This window comes from Anolis carolinensis, chromosome 3 (assembly GCF_035594765.1).
Source record: "Anolis carolinensis isolate JA03-04 chromosome 3, rAnoCar3.1.pri, whole genome shotgun sequence".
Classification (NCBI taxonomy): Eukaryota; Metazoa; Chordata; class Lepidosauria; order Squamata; family Dactyloidae; genus Anolis; species Anolis carolinensis.
In genome coordinates, this window is record NC_085843.1 from 274259974 (window position 1) to 274276176 (window position 16203).

Sequence of the window (16203 nt, forward strand, 5' to 3'; positions counted from 1 at the left end):
GAAAATTTGACATATCAATCACTGTTCCTGGAAGTATTGCAACTCACTCATTTGTGCAAGAAAAAAAAGGAAGTCCAGGAAAGTCTGCAATTGCATTCATCCCAGAACTGCATATTGTCCACCCTTTTTGATGTCATGTATTTCTATATTTGTACTCTTTTCCACACAACAGTGTTCATATAAACTAATAAGGAAAAGTGTATTCACCTTCCCCAATCACGAGGCTAACTCCCACTTTATGTCAACTAATTGTACAAACCTTGAATCAGTTCCCCAATGCATGGCATAAATTTTAGCTAAATGGCCTCTCAGCGTACGTCTTGTGCGCATCTGGATTCGACCCACTGAGTCAAGACTTGTGGTGATCTGGGAAAAGAGAAGTAAAATACTATTCAATATTGCCCCCTCAGCAGAAGAGATATGCAAGGATTTTGAATATTAAAGATGCTTTCATGAACAACACTTGTGACTACATTAGTCAGGGAGGAGCTGTGTTGATGTAGGATTAACACCATTAAACACAGAGTCAACAAAATGCAAGAACAGGAGGCAGAAGCTCTGACAAGGTAATGGGCATCTTCCTTCTCTGCTATTGTAGAAAACACATGGAGATTTCACTCCCAAGCTCTTTCGGTTTCATAACCAATGCCTTACGAAAAATATTTGTAAAATCTTGATATCCAGGATTTTTCTTGGTTTTGGAACTGGGGCAACCAGGGCTTACTCTATGTTGTCTTTGCTCAGACCTTCCAATGGGCTCACCCTCTAAAAATATAAACCCCTCCCCATCAATCCTGATGACATGATTAAGGAACTTTCAATCTTTCTGTTTTCAAATAAACATTTTGCAGGTTGGACCCTTGCACATGGAATCCTACCATATTGTATTGTATAGAATTTCTGGTAGGTGTTTTGGGTACATCATGCAGAAATGTCCTATAATAATTTTGCAACTTGTGTAAGAAGCCCAACATGAAAACATATTTGGACATCTTAAAGTGCCTCCAGTTATGGAAACAGAACTTCCCTGAATTCATTGGTATTAACTAAATGATTACCTTATTAAACAACATTGGCAATTTTCTGTACAGAAGACCTGTTAGAATTAAGCAAATATGTTTTACACTGATGTTCCCACTGAAAAGCATACATTTGAGGTGTCTTAAGAACTGCTAACTATAAACAAGAATTTTTACTACACTGTACTTGTGTCATAAGCTATATGTAAATAATTACCATGCATTCTCACACTTGAAACATGATCAACCATCTCAGAGATTTACAGTATTTGTTCTATGTTTTTCATATTGTTATTTTAGATTATGCTTTATTGTATCATAATCAAACTTTAGGGATTGTAGTGTAAGAAGATAGGATACAGATTTTAAGTAAATAATAAATAAATATACCTGAGCAAGAGTTGTGTCACTACATGCTTTTCTGGCATCCTTTAAAATAAAACAAAATTAAGATTAGTCTCTAAAAAGAGCAATTAAAATGAATATTGCAAACTGTTGGCTACTACAAATCTATTAGACAGCATACTCTACATTTGTTATTCCCAACTATAGGAGACTCAATGAATCAATGATAGCTTAGTCAATCAAAATTTACCTAACTTATATTGATACATTATTGTCCTGCTCACTTCAAAGGATCAGTCTGAACGCAGATCAGAGATGGCTGCTCTCAAATCCAATCTTTATTGAAGAACACATGACTTTGGAAAAGTCAGGAATGACCCAATGTTTACATACAACTATTTTTATAACTTTTGATGCTACGTAACACCACACGTAAATATCATCATCAAGTCCCACCCCCAATATCACATTACTACCATTTTCACACACTTGACCAATTATAATTGTTTATACTTTCGGCCCCAAGTTCCCAGGCATATTCTATCTTCTTCTGCCAGGTGCTCCTGGGATTGTTTATGTTATGACTCCCAGTTACAGGGCTGAATTACCAAAGCCCTGTAACTGGGTTCCATGACATGGTGCCCTCCTTTTCTTCGTCCTCCTCTTCGGTTCTTCTTTCATCACAAGCCTGAAACAAAACAATAATTCTATGTGTCCATTTTGTCCAAAGTACCCATATATTTTTTCAGTAAGCTACGATGGAATACAGGGTGTATTTTCCCTAAACTTTTTGGCAATGTCAACTGGAAAGTCACCTCGTTGATAACACCCTGTATTCTAAATGGTCCAATATATTTAGGGCCCAATTTTTTCGAAGGTAGCCCCAGTTTGATGTTTTGGGTACTCAGCCACACTAAATCTCCTTTCTCCAATTTATCACCTTCCACCCTCTTTCTGTCTGCGAATACTTTATACTTTTTATGTGCTTCTTTTAAGGATGCAGTCACTTGACTCCAGCATTCCATCATTTGCGCTTTCCATTTCCCTGCCTCTGTTCCCTCATTCTCTGTCCATCTCGGCAGCTGGGGCAGAGGCTGTATTTCATACCCGTAAACTACCTCAAAGGGGGTTTTATTTGTTGCTGAATGTATAGTCGAATTAAAAGCTAGTTCTGCAAAAGCCAACCACCGAGACCAGTCGTTTTGTCTCATGTTAGAGTACATTCGAAGGAACTGCCCAAGTGTCTGCTGAGTACGTTCTACCGCCCCATTTGTCATGGGGTGAAAAGCAGAACTTAAACTCCTTTCTGCTCCTAGCATTTCCAGGAATTTTTCCCAAAATTTTGCTGTGAATTGTACTCCTCTGTCACTGACAACTCTACTGGGACATCCATGCAGTTTGTAAATGTGGTTTATGTACAATTCAGCTAATTTCTCGGCTGATGGTAGTTTCGTCAGTGCTATAAAGTGGGCCTGTTTAGAAAACAGGTCCAATACTGTCCAAATATAACGATGTCCTTTGCTAACCGGTAGTTCCCCCACAAAGTCCATAGCTACACATTCCCAAGGTCTGGTAGGTTCTGCTACTGTTTGTAATAATCCCATTGGCTTCCCTCCTCTCGATTTATTTCTGGCACAATCATCACATTGAACAACATAATTTTTTATGTCCTTCCTCATCCCTGGCCACCAGCAATGTTTTGCTATTGCTTTTGTTGTTTTTGTAATTCCTGTATGACCAGCGCTCTGGTTGTTGTGAAAACGATGCAAAATCTTGATCCTTAATGTTGCTGGGATATACAGTTTCTTGTTCACAAACCAAAATCCCCCCTTCTGCTCCCCCTGTTCTGCATTGGATGCGATCCACTGGTCTCCTTCATAAGACTGTTTCAGCTCGTTTCCCCAATTATCTTTTCCGTCGAGTTCAACCATAACAGTGTTCTCCTTTTGGGTTTGTGCTCTTGTTCTGACAGCTAAGCCCCATTGTTTGTCAGAGAATATTGTTCCCTCTTTTGCTGTGGGTATTCCTTCGTGTTGAGGCATGCGTGAAAGAGCATCTGCCAAGACATTCTGCTTCCCTTGAAAAAACTTTAATTGGAAATCGAACCTGCTGAAGTATTGTGCCCATCTAATCTGTTTGGGGGACAATTTTCGAGGGGACTTTAAATACTGGAGGTTCTTATGGTCAGACCAAATTTCAAATGGGATTCCGCTTCCTTCGAGAAAGTGTCGCCAGCATTCTAAGGCTTTTAATATGGCTAGTGCCTCTTTTTCCCATATCGGCCAACATTTTTCAGTTTCGCTGAACTTCCGGGACAAATATCCACAGGGTTTTAAGTTCCCATTTTGATCCTTTTGCAATAGTACTGCCCCATACGCACAGTCTGAGGCATCGCAATGGATTATGAAAGGGCTCCTGATATCGGGGTGTTTTAGAATGGGTCCTTCTGTGAAGCATTCTTTTAGGGTTTCAAATGCCTTTTGGCATTCTGGCGTCCAACTTAGTTTGGCGCCAGGAGCTTTTACTTTTGCTGTCTCTCCTTTCCCTTTTGTTTTTAAAAGTTCAGTAAGGGGTGCAGTTATTTGCGCGAAGCCTTTTATGAAGGATCTATAAAAATTTGCAAACCCCAGAAACGATTGCAATTGCCTCCTTGTTTGAGGCACTCCCCATTCTTTTACATCTGATACTTTAGCTGGATCCATAGCTAACCCTTCTGGAGATATCCGATACCCCAGAAAGTCAATTTGAGTTTTATTAAATTCACATTTGGACAGTTTTGCGTACAGCTTTGCTTCTCTTAGTCTCTGCAAAACTTCCCGGACCAATTTCACGTGCTTTTCCTTATCTTCAGTCACAATCAAGATATCATCAAGAAATATGAATACCCCTCTGTACAACAATGGGTGCAGTATTTCATTTATAAGCTGCATAAAGCACCCGCCTCCATTTTTTAAACCGAAAGGTAAAATTTTATATTCAAAATGGCCGAATGCGCAGGAAAATGCAGTTTTCCAAGTATCTTCCGGTTTGATCCTTAATTTATGATATGCTTCAATTAAATCAAGTTTAGTAAATATGCTCCCTTTTTTCAATACGGTAATTAAATCCTTTACTAAGGGCATAGGGTATTTATTGTCCTTAGTAATTGCATTTAAATTTCGATAATCAATGCACAATCTTAGGGAGTTGTCTTTCTTTCTCCTGAATAACACTGGGGCCCCGAGAGGAGAATTGGATGGCTTAATGAAGCCCCGCGCCAGGTTTTTATCAATGTATTTCCTCAATTCCTCCTTCTCCTGCACAGACATGGGATACACTTTTGGTTTTGGTAAGTTTGCTCCGGGGGTTATTTCAATTTCTACTTCTATATTCCTTTTGGGAGGTAATTTACTTGCCTCTTTCTGATTGAACACATCCACAAAGTCTCTGTATTCAGGTGGCAATAGCAGTGGGTCTATTTCACCTTCTTCATCTCCCTCGTCCTCCTCTTCTGCAATCTTGCTTATCTCCCATTGCGTCTGCTGTTCTTTAAATGCTAGGCTCTTTCCTCTCCAATCTACTTCGGGATTTGCCTGTTCGAGCCATGGTATCCCTAATATTACGTGGTATGTGGCAATAGGGGCTATCACAAAGGATATTCTTCCTTCCCATTTGCCTATTTTACATGGGACCTCCCGTATTTCCTTTGTAGATACTTCCCCAGTAGCCACTGATCCGTCTAGCTGCGAAAACGCAATTGGGGAGTCAAGCGCCATCTGCTGGCATTTCAACGCTCCTGCTAACTCTGGAGTTATAATATTCCTGGAACAACCACAATCCACAAATGCCTTGCAGGTGGCCCGATTCTCTAGCCCCGAGAGGCAGATTGGCACTACTATCATGCGTTTGTCCCGACTCACCAATTTTTCTGAAGATTCTGGGGCTTGCACCTCCTCCTCCGCACGCCTCCCGGTTGCTGGCTTGGGCTTTGAGGGTTTTGGCGGCCCCCCCTTCCGTGCCCAGCATTCTGCTGCTCGATGGCCCGTCTTCCCACATACAAAGCATCCCGGTTTAGGTTTGTTGTCGTCTCCTCTGGAGGGAATCCCCGGCCTCCCTCCGGGTCTTTCCTGCTTCCTCGTTTCTCCTCGACCTCTCGCCACCGGTCTTTGCTGGCCGCCGCTGCTCCTGAAGCGCTTTACTTGGGCCAGGGTGGATTCAACGCGCCCCGCTAGTTGAATCCATCCCTGGAGCGTTTCGGGGTCATCCCTGTGCGCCGCCCAGCTGAAAATCTCGGGGCGTAGTCCCTCTTTAAATAACTCCACTTTGGTCACTTCAGACCACTCTGGTACCCTTTCCGCGAGGTGTAGGAATTCCTCTGCGTACTCGGGCACTGTTTTGTCCCTCTGCTTTATTCCTTTCAGCTGGTCTCGAGCCCTCAATTGCTCTAGCCGGTCTCTGAATCGGTTTTCCAGTGCGGCGAGGAAGCGGGGCACTGACCTCAGGCATGGGTCGTGTCTGGCATGGAGTTGCACGTACCAGCTGGCTGCTCCTCGCTTTAGTGTGTTGCCGATGGCTCGAACCCTGCTTGCTTCGGAGGGGAATGTGTGTGCATTGTCTTCCATGTATCCTCTGATGCTAATTAGAAAAAAGTTCAGTTCATCTGATTCCCCTCCGTATTCCAGTTTGAGATCTTCTCTTCTTGGCATCCATTCTGCGGCCCGTTGATGCTGTCTGGGAGGCATGGGGAAGGGTTGCATCAGGTTTCCTCGGGCGGCTCCTTGGAACACGCCGCGCCCCACTCCGGTGGTCATTCTGCGCGGCTCCCGAAAGTCTGCCGCCGCTGTCGGCCCTTCCGCCCATCCGCATACTGGCCTCGCTGTAGCCCCCTCATCTCGCCTTTCCTCGTCGTACGGCACATCCTCCTCCTCTTCCTGGATCCCCCGCTCCTCTCCGCCTTCGTCTGCAAATCCACTGGACCCGATCCCTGGCCCCAGTGGCCTTTCCACCCCGACGCCCATTCGGGGGGTTGGGAGCTCTGTTGGAGATGGCGGCCTCAGAGTTCCCAGAGCTCGCTGGCGCTCCACTTCGCGCGCCATTCTGTCTCGGAACTCCAGCTCCTGCCAGTATTCCTCGTCTCCCTCGTCCCTTGCCGCCGCGGGACTCTGCGTTGAAGCTCGCTGTCCCCTCTGGCTCCAATCGCCTCCTTTGCTTGGCTCTCTCTCGGCGCCATATCGGATGTGCTCTTTTTGGAGATTCTCTTCCAATATTGGCACTATTCTCCCCACGGTATCCGACAGCCTGGATAAGTGAGTTTCCAGGATGGATAACCGCAGGGCCACGGTCTCCGGCATGCTTCCTCCAGATCCCCAACTGGTTTCTGCCGCCGCCGGAACGCCTCTTCCCCCTCTGGGAATCCTCTGGGTCACGCCGTCCGGCTTGGGGTACCCCGTAGAGGAAGCTATGGCTTGCAGTGTCTCTTCTGCCAACGGCAGAGCTCCCAGCGGAGGCCCCTTTGCTCCGTCATGGCTTTGATCTCCTTCCCTGCTCATTATCACTTCACTGCAAATTTGCAGGAGGGTGAGAACTGGATTCCTGACTTAATTGTCCTGCTCACTTCAAAGGATCAGTCTGAACGCAGATCAGAGATGGCTGCTCTCAAATCCAATCTTTATTGAAGAACACATGACTTTGGAAAAGTCAGGAATGACCCAATGTTTACATACAACTATTTTTATAACTTTTGATGCTACGTAACACCACACGTAAATATCATCATCAAGTCCCACCCCCAATATCACATTACTACCATTTTCACACACTTGACCAATTATAATTGTTTATACTTTCGGCCCCAAGTTCCCAGGCATATTCTATCTTCTTCTGCCAGGTGCTCCTGGGATTGTTTATGTTATGACTCCCAGTTACAGGGCTGAATTACCAAAGCCCTGTAACTGGGTTCCATGACACATTATTAGGACTAACAACTGGATTGAGCAATATATTCTTTATGAAATTAGGGCATTTATAGAGGGGAAAATTCCACTAAAGAACAACTTACTATAGAAGGCTACACAGACATGGCCCTCCTCCTTTAGTAAGGACACAGGGTAGAGAAAACTTAACTCAAAACAATTCTCAAAAGCCGTTACATGTCTCACGGAACTTACAAAAAAAGTATAAAACTGCATTCATAGAGGGCCATTCTGTTCCTACCTGATTGTAGCTCTGTGGAGGAACAGAATGCACTGGCAAATGCCAAGTGAAAGGTAGTCCATGAACAAATTTCTGGCTTTGTGTAAATGAACTTTGTAAGAAGGTATTAAGAAGAACACCACTGGTGAACTTTGGAATGTGGAATAGTAGAGCAACTCTCACATGAAGCAATTCTATCCATAAATGGAAGGTTTTTGTCGTAAGTAACATTAAGATATAAAGGTGTTCTGGGAATGTGCTTCCCCAGTCTGTTGGGAAGTTACATAGAGCAATGCTTACTTGTAGGGAAAAAAACAAAAATAAAAACCCTTCCAACCATATAAAGTGTTAGGAAGAGCTGCTACCGCTACCATCCTTTTTGCATATTTGGTTTTTACAAAGCATTTTCAAGCATGCCACTATCTACCTGCAGGTTAAAGATTTTCAAGACAAAAAAATACCACTGACAACCTGTGGTATTTAGTCTCAAAAATGAAACCACACAGCTCTTTCTCATTGAATCTATCCAGGATATCAATGGGACATTTGCCTGCACTATAATTACCAAGGATAAAGCTGGCCAAAAATTAGATAGACAACTTTTCTCGATCTGTGACAAAAACCAAGAGGATTGTGCTACTACGTGGTTATTTCATTGGCTCTCACTTCACTCTTCATCACAGTTCCCACAAAGAACTGAAGAAGGCAGGAAAGCTAGAGGCCACTGCTTTTCATTTTTAAAAACCCCACAAAAAGCAAAGGCAACCGCAGTTGCCTTGTAAGTTTAGAGGAGATTGAAAAGACACAACAAATGCCTTTGCTTATCACTTACATGAGCGTTACCTGGGACTGGCTGTATACGGGAAGGGGAGGAAATAGCGGGGGGTCCTGTGTATATGTGGAAAGGACAGAACAGTTTCAGTCTTCTATCTAGGGAAGATGAGGATGCACTTTGACTCACGCAAATATAGCAAGTAGTTTGGAATGCAAATGGGAGTTCCCAAGTATGACAAACCAACACGGTGAAATATGCAAAAGGAAAAAACAGAAAGAGGGAAAATTCCTTAATATTTGGGTCAGCAGTAGAAATATGTTAAGATGACAACTTACTCTGATTTGATTCCGGAGTTGTTCAGCCTCCTGCCGTAACTGTTCCAGTTCACTCATTCTCTTGAACAAGTTTCTTTCCCACAATTACAGTACTTTTTAAAAAGAAGTATCCTAAACCAAGAAAAAAATACAGAAAATTACAATTGTAAAGCCATGTCATTCCCCTTTCAATAAATCACACAAACCAAAGTAAGGCTTATAAATACACTGAAATTTGCATTTACCAATGCATTCAATGCATCATGGACTGTTAGCACCATCCCAATGGGAGTTAAGATATTAATATAGGACACGCATGCTGAATCAGAAAGTGCATACATTTAGTTTGGCATCCTGTAACAAATTTAGCCAACATGGCTTCCAAGAAAACCATAAGCAACACAAAGCAATAGTTCTTCTCTGCTGTTTCAGTCCCCAGCAGCATGTGAACACAGATTCTCACATGCTCCCTTCCATGTGATCTTAAAATTAATGCAGGCTCATTTACAGAGATAATGTTTTGGCTTTTTATACCATAGCCATACTTTGAATTTCTTTTTACAGCTACACAAACCAGTGGAAGTGAGTTCCATAGCTAATTATGCACTAGGAAGTACTACAATAGAGATTCCCTTATCCAACCTTCGCTTATCCAATGTTCTGGATTAACCAGCACAGTTTGCCTTTAAGTAGTCAATGTTTTTGTAGACATTTTTTTCAATACATTGCAATATTTTGGTGCTAAATTTGTAAATACAGTAATTACTACATAACGTTAACGTGTATTGAACTGCTTTTTCTGTCAAATTGTTGTAAAACATGATGTTTTGGTGCTTAATTTGTAAAATTATAACATAATTTGATGTTTAATAGGCTTTTCCTTAATCCCTCCTTATTATCCAACATTTTCGCTTATCCAATGTTCTGCTGGCCCGTTTATGTAATATTCATCTGTTCTGAATCTACTTATTGTATGATCCTGTCTCTACTGTTACCAGAAACAGACAAGTTTTCTCTACTTTTCTCTCTCCATGCCATATGAAAAGTAATGAATTTTGTTGTGCCTTCTCTTTCTCCTCGCTATATTTTCACACTTGAATTTACAGTATTTTCAACTTCAGCTTGTAAAAAATGTTAGATACATGTCAATTTTTATTTTGTCTCTAAGTTGTTTTAAAATACATTTTTTTCTTAAAGAGAATCATACTATCTTGAATAGGAATGTACTGCAGAAGAACAATTATGGAAAGCCGCTCTCAGTCCCTCTTGGAGTGAGATAGGGCGGGATAGAAATACGGTAAATAAATAAACAAACAAGGTCTGTACTCCATTTGGAAACTCACACCAAAATTAAAGCCACACAATGAATACATCCTTACTCTGATTAAGTATTCTGTCTTCATCCCATGGCACACAGGCTGAAAACAACCAAGTGAAACTAGGCACAGATGTTTCGCTTTGAAGATTGTTTACTACTAAAAGTGGCTGCTGCCTAGACTACAAGTGCTATGGTTTATTATCAACATTCCTTCAGAGTTGAAAAACAATAAAGAAATATTTTGGTGTTTGCCAAGTCTCTTTTTTAACAAAAATAAAATAAACAAAGGAAACGGGCCTAGGTGGGTCCTTGATCTTTAAAGTTGAAGATACTGCGCACAATTTCAAAAGGTTTTTGTAGCAATGTGCCTCTACTACAGATCAATCACAAAACACAGGAAGCACAGGGTGTGCACTAAAAGCTGGCTCCAAATCTATCTCAGTTGAAGTGGGCTGTCTGCTGAATTGGTAAATCAGGACATAACCCAAATGTTGAGATTGTAGATTTGTGTTACAATCTCCTCCCCTCCTCATCTTGCCATGCTCCTTATGTGGAGCATTTGGAATACAGTATATCCATTTTAATCCTGTTCCTCCAGACCTTTCCCTTCACTTCCAAAGCTTTTGAAAGAACCGATATTTATTTGGAGACTATTTACTTCAAACAAACTGAATCTCTGAAACTGTCAGATTTGGTTCACAGTTTATCTGAAGAAAAGACACACAGCTCTAGCTTTTAGAATAAACTAGATTTTCAATTACTCCAGCTTTAATGAAACTGAATAGATTTTAATAGATAAAATTGAAGCTATTGGAAGGAAAATCCAAATGAACTGTTTGCACAAAAAAGAAGCCCACTCATTTCCTATTTGCTACTAGGTGAAAGGGAGGTAATGTCACCAGGTTTTGAAGAAAAATTAAGAAAAAGATGGGAATATAATTGAAGTGGCTGTTTTTTCTCATTTTAACTATCAACAATGAAGTTAATACAAGAATATAAAGTATGAAAAGAATAATAAAAGAAAAAATTATATGCTGCTTTCCAACATAAAATTGTGAAGTCAACTTTTTAAGGTCGGTATATATATGTAGAGGTGGAAGTGGGTTACGGGTAACTACAGGTGGGTTTGTTTCGTAGTGGTAGTTTTTGTACAGTTGTGTTAGGTGCATTATTTCTTTGGTCTGTTTTTTTCTCATTTATGTCTTGCTGTTCTTTGCAGTGTTGTTAGATGTTTTCTATATTACCAGTTACAGATGTTCTATGTATTTTATATATTCATTAAAAACTTGTTTTTAACCTTGGTAAAATTACTAGATAGGAAAAGGGTACGGTTTCAAGGCCTCTTTCGTGACAAGTGTTTGTGACGTCTTGAAAAACCAGGATACTTAAGCAAGCCTGAGACAGCATATAAATATTCCCATCTGATCAACTGACTTTAATAATTCAGATTATATTGGAAATGATGATAATACATAGTGATGTAATGGTTTGAGTACTGGATAGATTCCAAGAAACAAGCCTCGAATCCCTACTCAGCCCTGGAAAGCCAATTAGGGCAACTGTATCGAAAAATAAACCTCCCTCCTCTAATAATAGTAACTATAAATGTATAACATATATTTACAGATCTCAGCCAAGATCAGCCCCAGCTCAATCCCAAACATTCCTGGGAGGATTAATTTGATCAGTTCTCCTTCTGTGATTCTGAGGAAACACCTATCTGCTTCCTCTCCCTTTTTTTTCCTCTTCCCTGTTAAGACTTCTAGCACAGGGGTCCTCAAACTTTTTAAGTGGAGGGCTGGTTCACAATCTCTCAGACTGTTGGGGGGGGGGGGGGCAGACTATGACGAAATAGTCCAAAATTAAGATTGTTGTTGTTGTGTGCCTTCAAGTCATTTCAGACTTAGGTCAACCCTAAGTCTAAAGTTTAGGACAGAGGCCAGGTAAATTTATTTATTTATTTATTTACAGTATTTATATTCCGCCCTTCTCACCCCGAAGGGGACTCAGGGCGGATCACATTATAACACACATAGGGCAAACATTCAATGCCCATAAACACATCAAACAGAGACTGAGAGACACACGCAGAGGCGAGTTAACCTTCTTCTGGGGATGTTCGATTCTGGCCACAGGGGGGAGCAGCTGCTTCATCATCCACACTGACGGCACTTCCTCATTCCAGGTCGTAAATTAGTTAATCTTGCCTCCCCACTTTATAAGTGGTACCTTATTTCCTACTTGATAGATGCAACTATCTTTCGGGTTGCTAGGTCAGCAACGAGCAGGGGCTATTTTTTATTTTTAATTGACGGGTAAATGACCTTGGAGGGCTGCATCTGGCCCCCAGGCCTTAGTTTTGGGACCCCCTACTCTAGCACCTCAAGACTGACCTTTCCCTCACCTCCGAAGCCCCACCAAGAGAAATAATAAAAATTCCCTTAACCCTGTTACTCAAGAAACACCTACACCTAGATATAGATATATATATAAATACACACACACACACACACACACACACATAAAATCATACATTTCTTTAATTAACAAAACAGACCAAGCTCTTTTCCACTGGGTGTCTCTTTCCCTTTTCCTAACTTCTTCACTGTGGCAAAACTTTGCATAATCAAACTGCCAGCTCCAATGTGTTACCATTCTGTTTCTACGACTGAACCTCTGTTGTACAGTAGACCAGCGTAAGAACCAAGGTTATCTAGCTAGCTAATATCATAACTTATATCATGTAGTGTTAATGACTTTGGACTATGTGGTTGTCTTGAAAAACAACAGATTCTTCCAGGGGACTGCCTGCTGAGAGACTGCCAGCAACCCTCAGGACCCAGGACTCATCAAGGACTTTGTTTATCCAATTGACTTTCTGGTTTCCCAAGCCTCACTCTTTATTCCAAGCTTCCAAAGTCCATTAGTACTAAATATCCAGATCAATCATTTTTCTTTTTTATATAAAGTTACAATCTTGGTAGATGAAAGGAATGCTGTGAATGTAGTATATCTAGATTTCAGTAAAGCCTTTCACAAGGTCATCCAAATACGAGGACAGTAATACAGGCTAAGAATCACTTATTTTAAATGCATGGGATCAGAAGTGTTTTGAATAATAATACATATAAAATACCCTATGGCATGTGCAAAAGATTGTTACCTAGCAATTTCTGCCATATAGTGCCCACAAATGTATCATGCCCTTTATAGTTTCAAATGTTGGTGCTACATTTCCCAGTCAATACGCATTCTTAAGAGAATTGTTAATCATAATTAGGATGCACTTGTTCTTTTGCCTTCCACATCATTTTGACAAATTTATTAACATTTAGCCAATTTAGAGTGGCAGAAACTTCTTCAGCACTCAATTCTACAGCAGGAAGACAACAGAATATCAAAAGATTAGTTCTGTAAAATTGTAAGACTATTTCTAAAGCCCCCAAAGTCACATGACTCCAACACTTATATTAATGGAAGTATTAAGACAATATGCATCATCACACAGCTGTGACATTTAGTACACATCTGCAACATCTCAGAGAGCACAATGGAAGATAGAGACCTCTTATAGTTCTGTATGCCAGAATTTCTCTTATGAATACTCAGAAAAACAAGACACCAATATTTGATTTCATCATGCAATCAAAATCTAAATAACTCCCCTCATCATTGAACTCTGTCAGTATTAATCACAGTGGAAGGACCGCTCACTAGACACTGGAGTGAATAGAGAAACCTGGTAGAAAAGGAGCTCCCTACATTAACATGAATTCAACACCCATTATAAGCAAGTGTGTAACCTCGTGCTAAACTGGTTGCTTTAATCCTATTCTTAAATAGAAGCAAATTATTCACACCTACAGGATTTACTTTCTATTGAGCTACAGAATTATTCATGCACATAACCAGATTTTGATAGATATAAACTGCTATAAAATGCAAAAGGCTGCTGCACTCAGACGCACAGCTGTGTGTTCTCATCATCCAATTCAGATTGCTATGCAGTGTCCAGCTTGAAGGAGCGATGAATGCAAACACAGCTGCAAACCCTCTTCTTGTAATTTTATTTTTTTGCTTTAGATGAATAGTTTGGGATTAAGCTACAAGAATCTAGAGTTGACTAAGTGGTTAGTAAACTCCATAACTGCACACTTATAAAATATTTCAAAACATAATGAAAATTGTATGCCTGTTCACTACAATTCTCAAAATATTTCACATGAGTGTTCAGAAGATTTCTATGCAAAAAAAAAAAACAAACCTTGATTTCAATCACAGTTCAGGATCCAGTCATCCTGCATTATTTTAATAGAATTCCGATAAAACCTAGCATGTTTACAAAAGATAAAAAAGAAAGCATCCCATCACTTCAGCAACTAAAAGGTAGAAGCAAAATACTTTAAATTGTGTTATTACAACTTGTACTAGCAACAGAAAGGTACAGACAATAAATTGTGTGAAATAAAGGTTGAATTTCTATTAAAAGAATTTATGCAATGCTGCCCCTCCCATTTCATGCGGATAGTACGCATGCATTGGAAGGGGGGAAAGAAAATTAAGAGCCTTCCTTGCAATACAAACACAATCTGATTCAGGCAAGTATCAGCTTAAAGGGTGAAACTGAGTGTGTGCACATTTATTAGATATGCACTTACCAGCATAAGCTAATTTTTAATACCAAAAGAATATACAGAGAATGGGGAAAACTCTTCCTAGCTTCCCTATGTGTCTCTGCTTGACAATGTTAGTACAAACCTGGTTTTAGAAGTGATATGTCAAGGATAACACAACTTGAATAAAGGCACCAAATGATTTGGACTTTTAGTAAATATGCTAATTTTGTAGAATCCTCAAGCAGTGATTGTTTCACAAATCACAGATGCTATATGTCACCACTTCCTTAAACAGTCAAGAGGCATGAATTCCATGAGCATGCAGTGCAGTGCAACCCTTCCTTCTCCACGATGAAATTCCTGGTCTCTTCCCTCATTATCTTATACATATGTTAATGATGGTCAATACTAATCAGGTCCATCTTAACTAGAATTTGCAATGCAACCTGATCATTAAGTAATTAATTTGCTTTGATTTTAGTAAATTGCCTTGAGTTCCAGTTCTTGGGAAATGACAAATATAAAGAAATAAAGATGATGTCAGGAAGAAGTGTGTGTATGTGCCTTCAAGTCACTTGTTGACTTATGGCAAACCCATTAATTTCTTTTTATAGACTTTTTAGGCGAATACTTACGCCAGTTCCTTTCTCTGGAATATTTCAAATATCACCTGGTATTCACTGGCGGTCTCCCATCCAAATACAATTAGTGCTGATTCTGCTTAGCCAATTATAAACAAACTGCAGAAGCAAAGTCACACTGAGGTAGCATAGACAATGTCCCTATTTACAATGTAAGCCATTAAGACGACCAGCACAGTGCATCTACTCTGGGCTAATGATTATCTCTATGATAACACAACTTTGATCCATACTGTCACAACCAGGCCTGTAGCCAGGATTTTGATTCGTTGGGGGGGGGGGGGGGCGCTGAGTCTGAGTGAGAGAGGATCTACCCTAGCAAACCTTTTGTATTGCTATCCCAATACATATGCATATGGGATATATTGAGTATGGTGATCAGATCATGATATGAATAAATGTAACAGTTTAAATAATAGATGTAAGACCTTCTCGCGGACCACTCTGATAATTTGGGGGGGGGGGGGAGTGAAGCCCCTCAACCCCCCCCCCCCCCCCCCCCCCGCGCTACATGCCTGACCACAACCTATGGTCTTTTGCAATAAAATTCAGAAAGTATAAGCAGAAGATTGACATTTAAAAAGTGCAAAATGAAGTGAGTTTTTCTTTTCAAATGAATCATAATGAAAGCATGACAAGGAGAAATTTTTTACTGGTATGAACAGCATAATGAGTCAAGTTCTCACAAGCCATTTGAAGATAATAACAACCTATCCAACTATGAACTGGGACTCAACAGGTTTTGCTATAGCCCTGTATTCTACTATGGGTGGAGGGCAAGCAATAAATCCTGTTATTTTTCACAGAGTTAAAATCATAACATTATTAGAGAAGGAGGATCAAGGTTAACACCAGATTTGATTTCTTCTTCCTCAGACACACAAATGAATTTTCTGTTGCATCTCACACTCTCAAAGAGGCAACCTACCATATATATATACATTTTTGAAGTAGCTCAGAAGTTTTTTGCTACGGATATAGAAATTCTGCCGTATTTGAATAAA

The 16203-nt window shown here is 40.4% G+C and overlaps 1 protein-coding gene across 1 annotated transcript in view; it reads right to left on the bottom strand.

Moving 5' to 3' along the window:
• gnb4 (G protein subunit beta 4) overlaps nucleotides 1–16203 on the bottom strand; it is a 59283-nt gene that overhangs the window by 14917 nt on the left and 28163 nt on the right. The window contains exons 2-4 of the mRNA XM_062976790.1: nucleotides 8646–8756; nucleotides 1410–1448; nucleotides 260–366 (exon numbers count right to left, since the gene is read on the bottom strand). Coding sequence (XP_062832860.1) covers nucleotides 260–366; nucleotides 1410–1448; nucleotides 8646–8702 — 203 coding nt within the window. The 5' untranslated portion in view covers nucleotides 8703–8756. The remainder of the gene's footprint in view (nucleotides 1–259; nucleotides 367–1409; nucleotides 1449–8645; nucleotides 8757–16203) is intronic.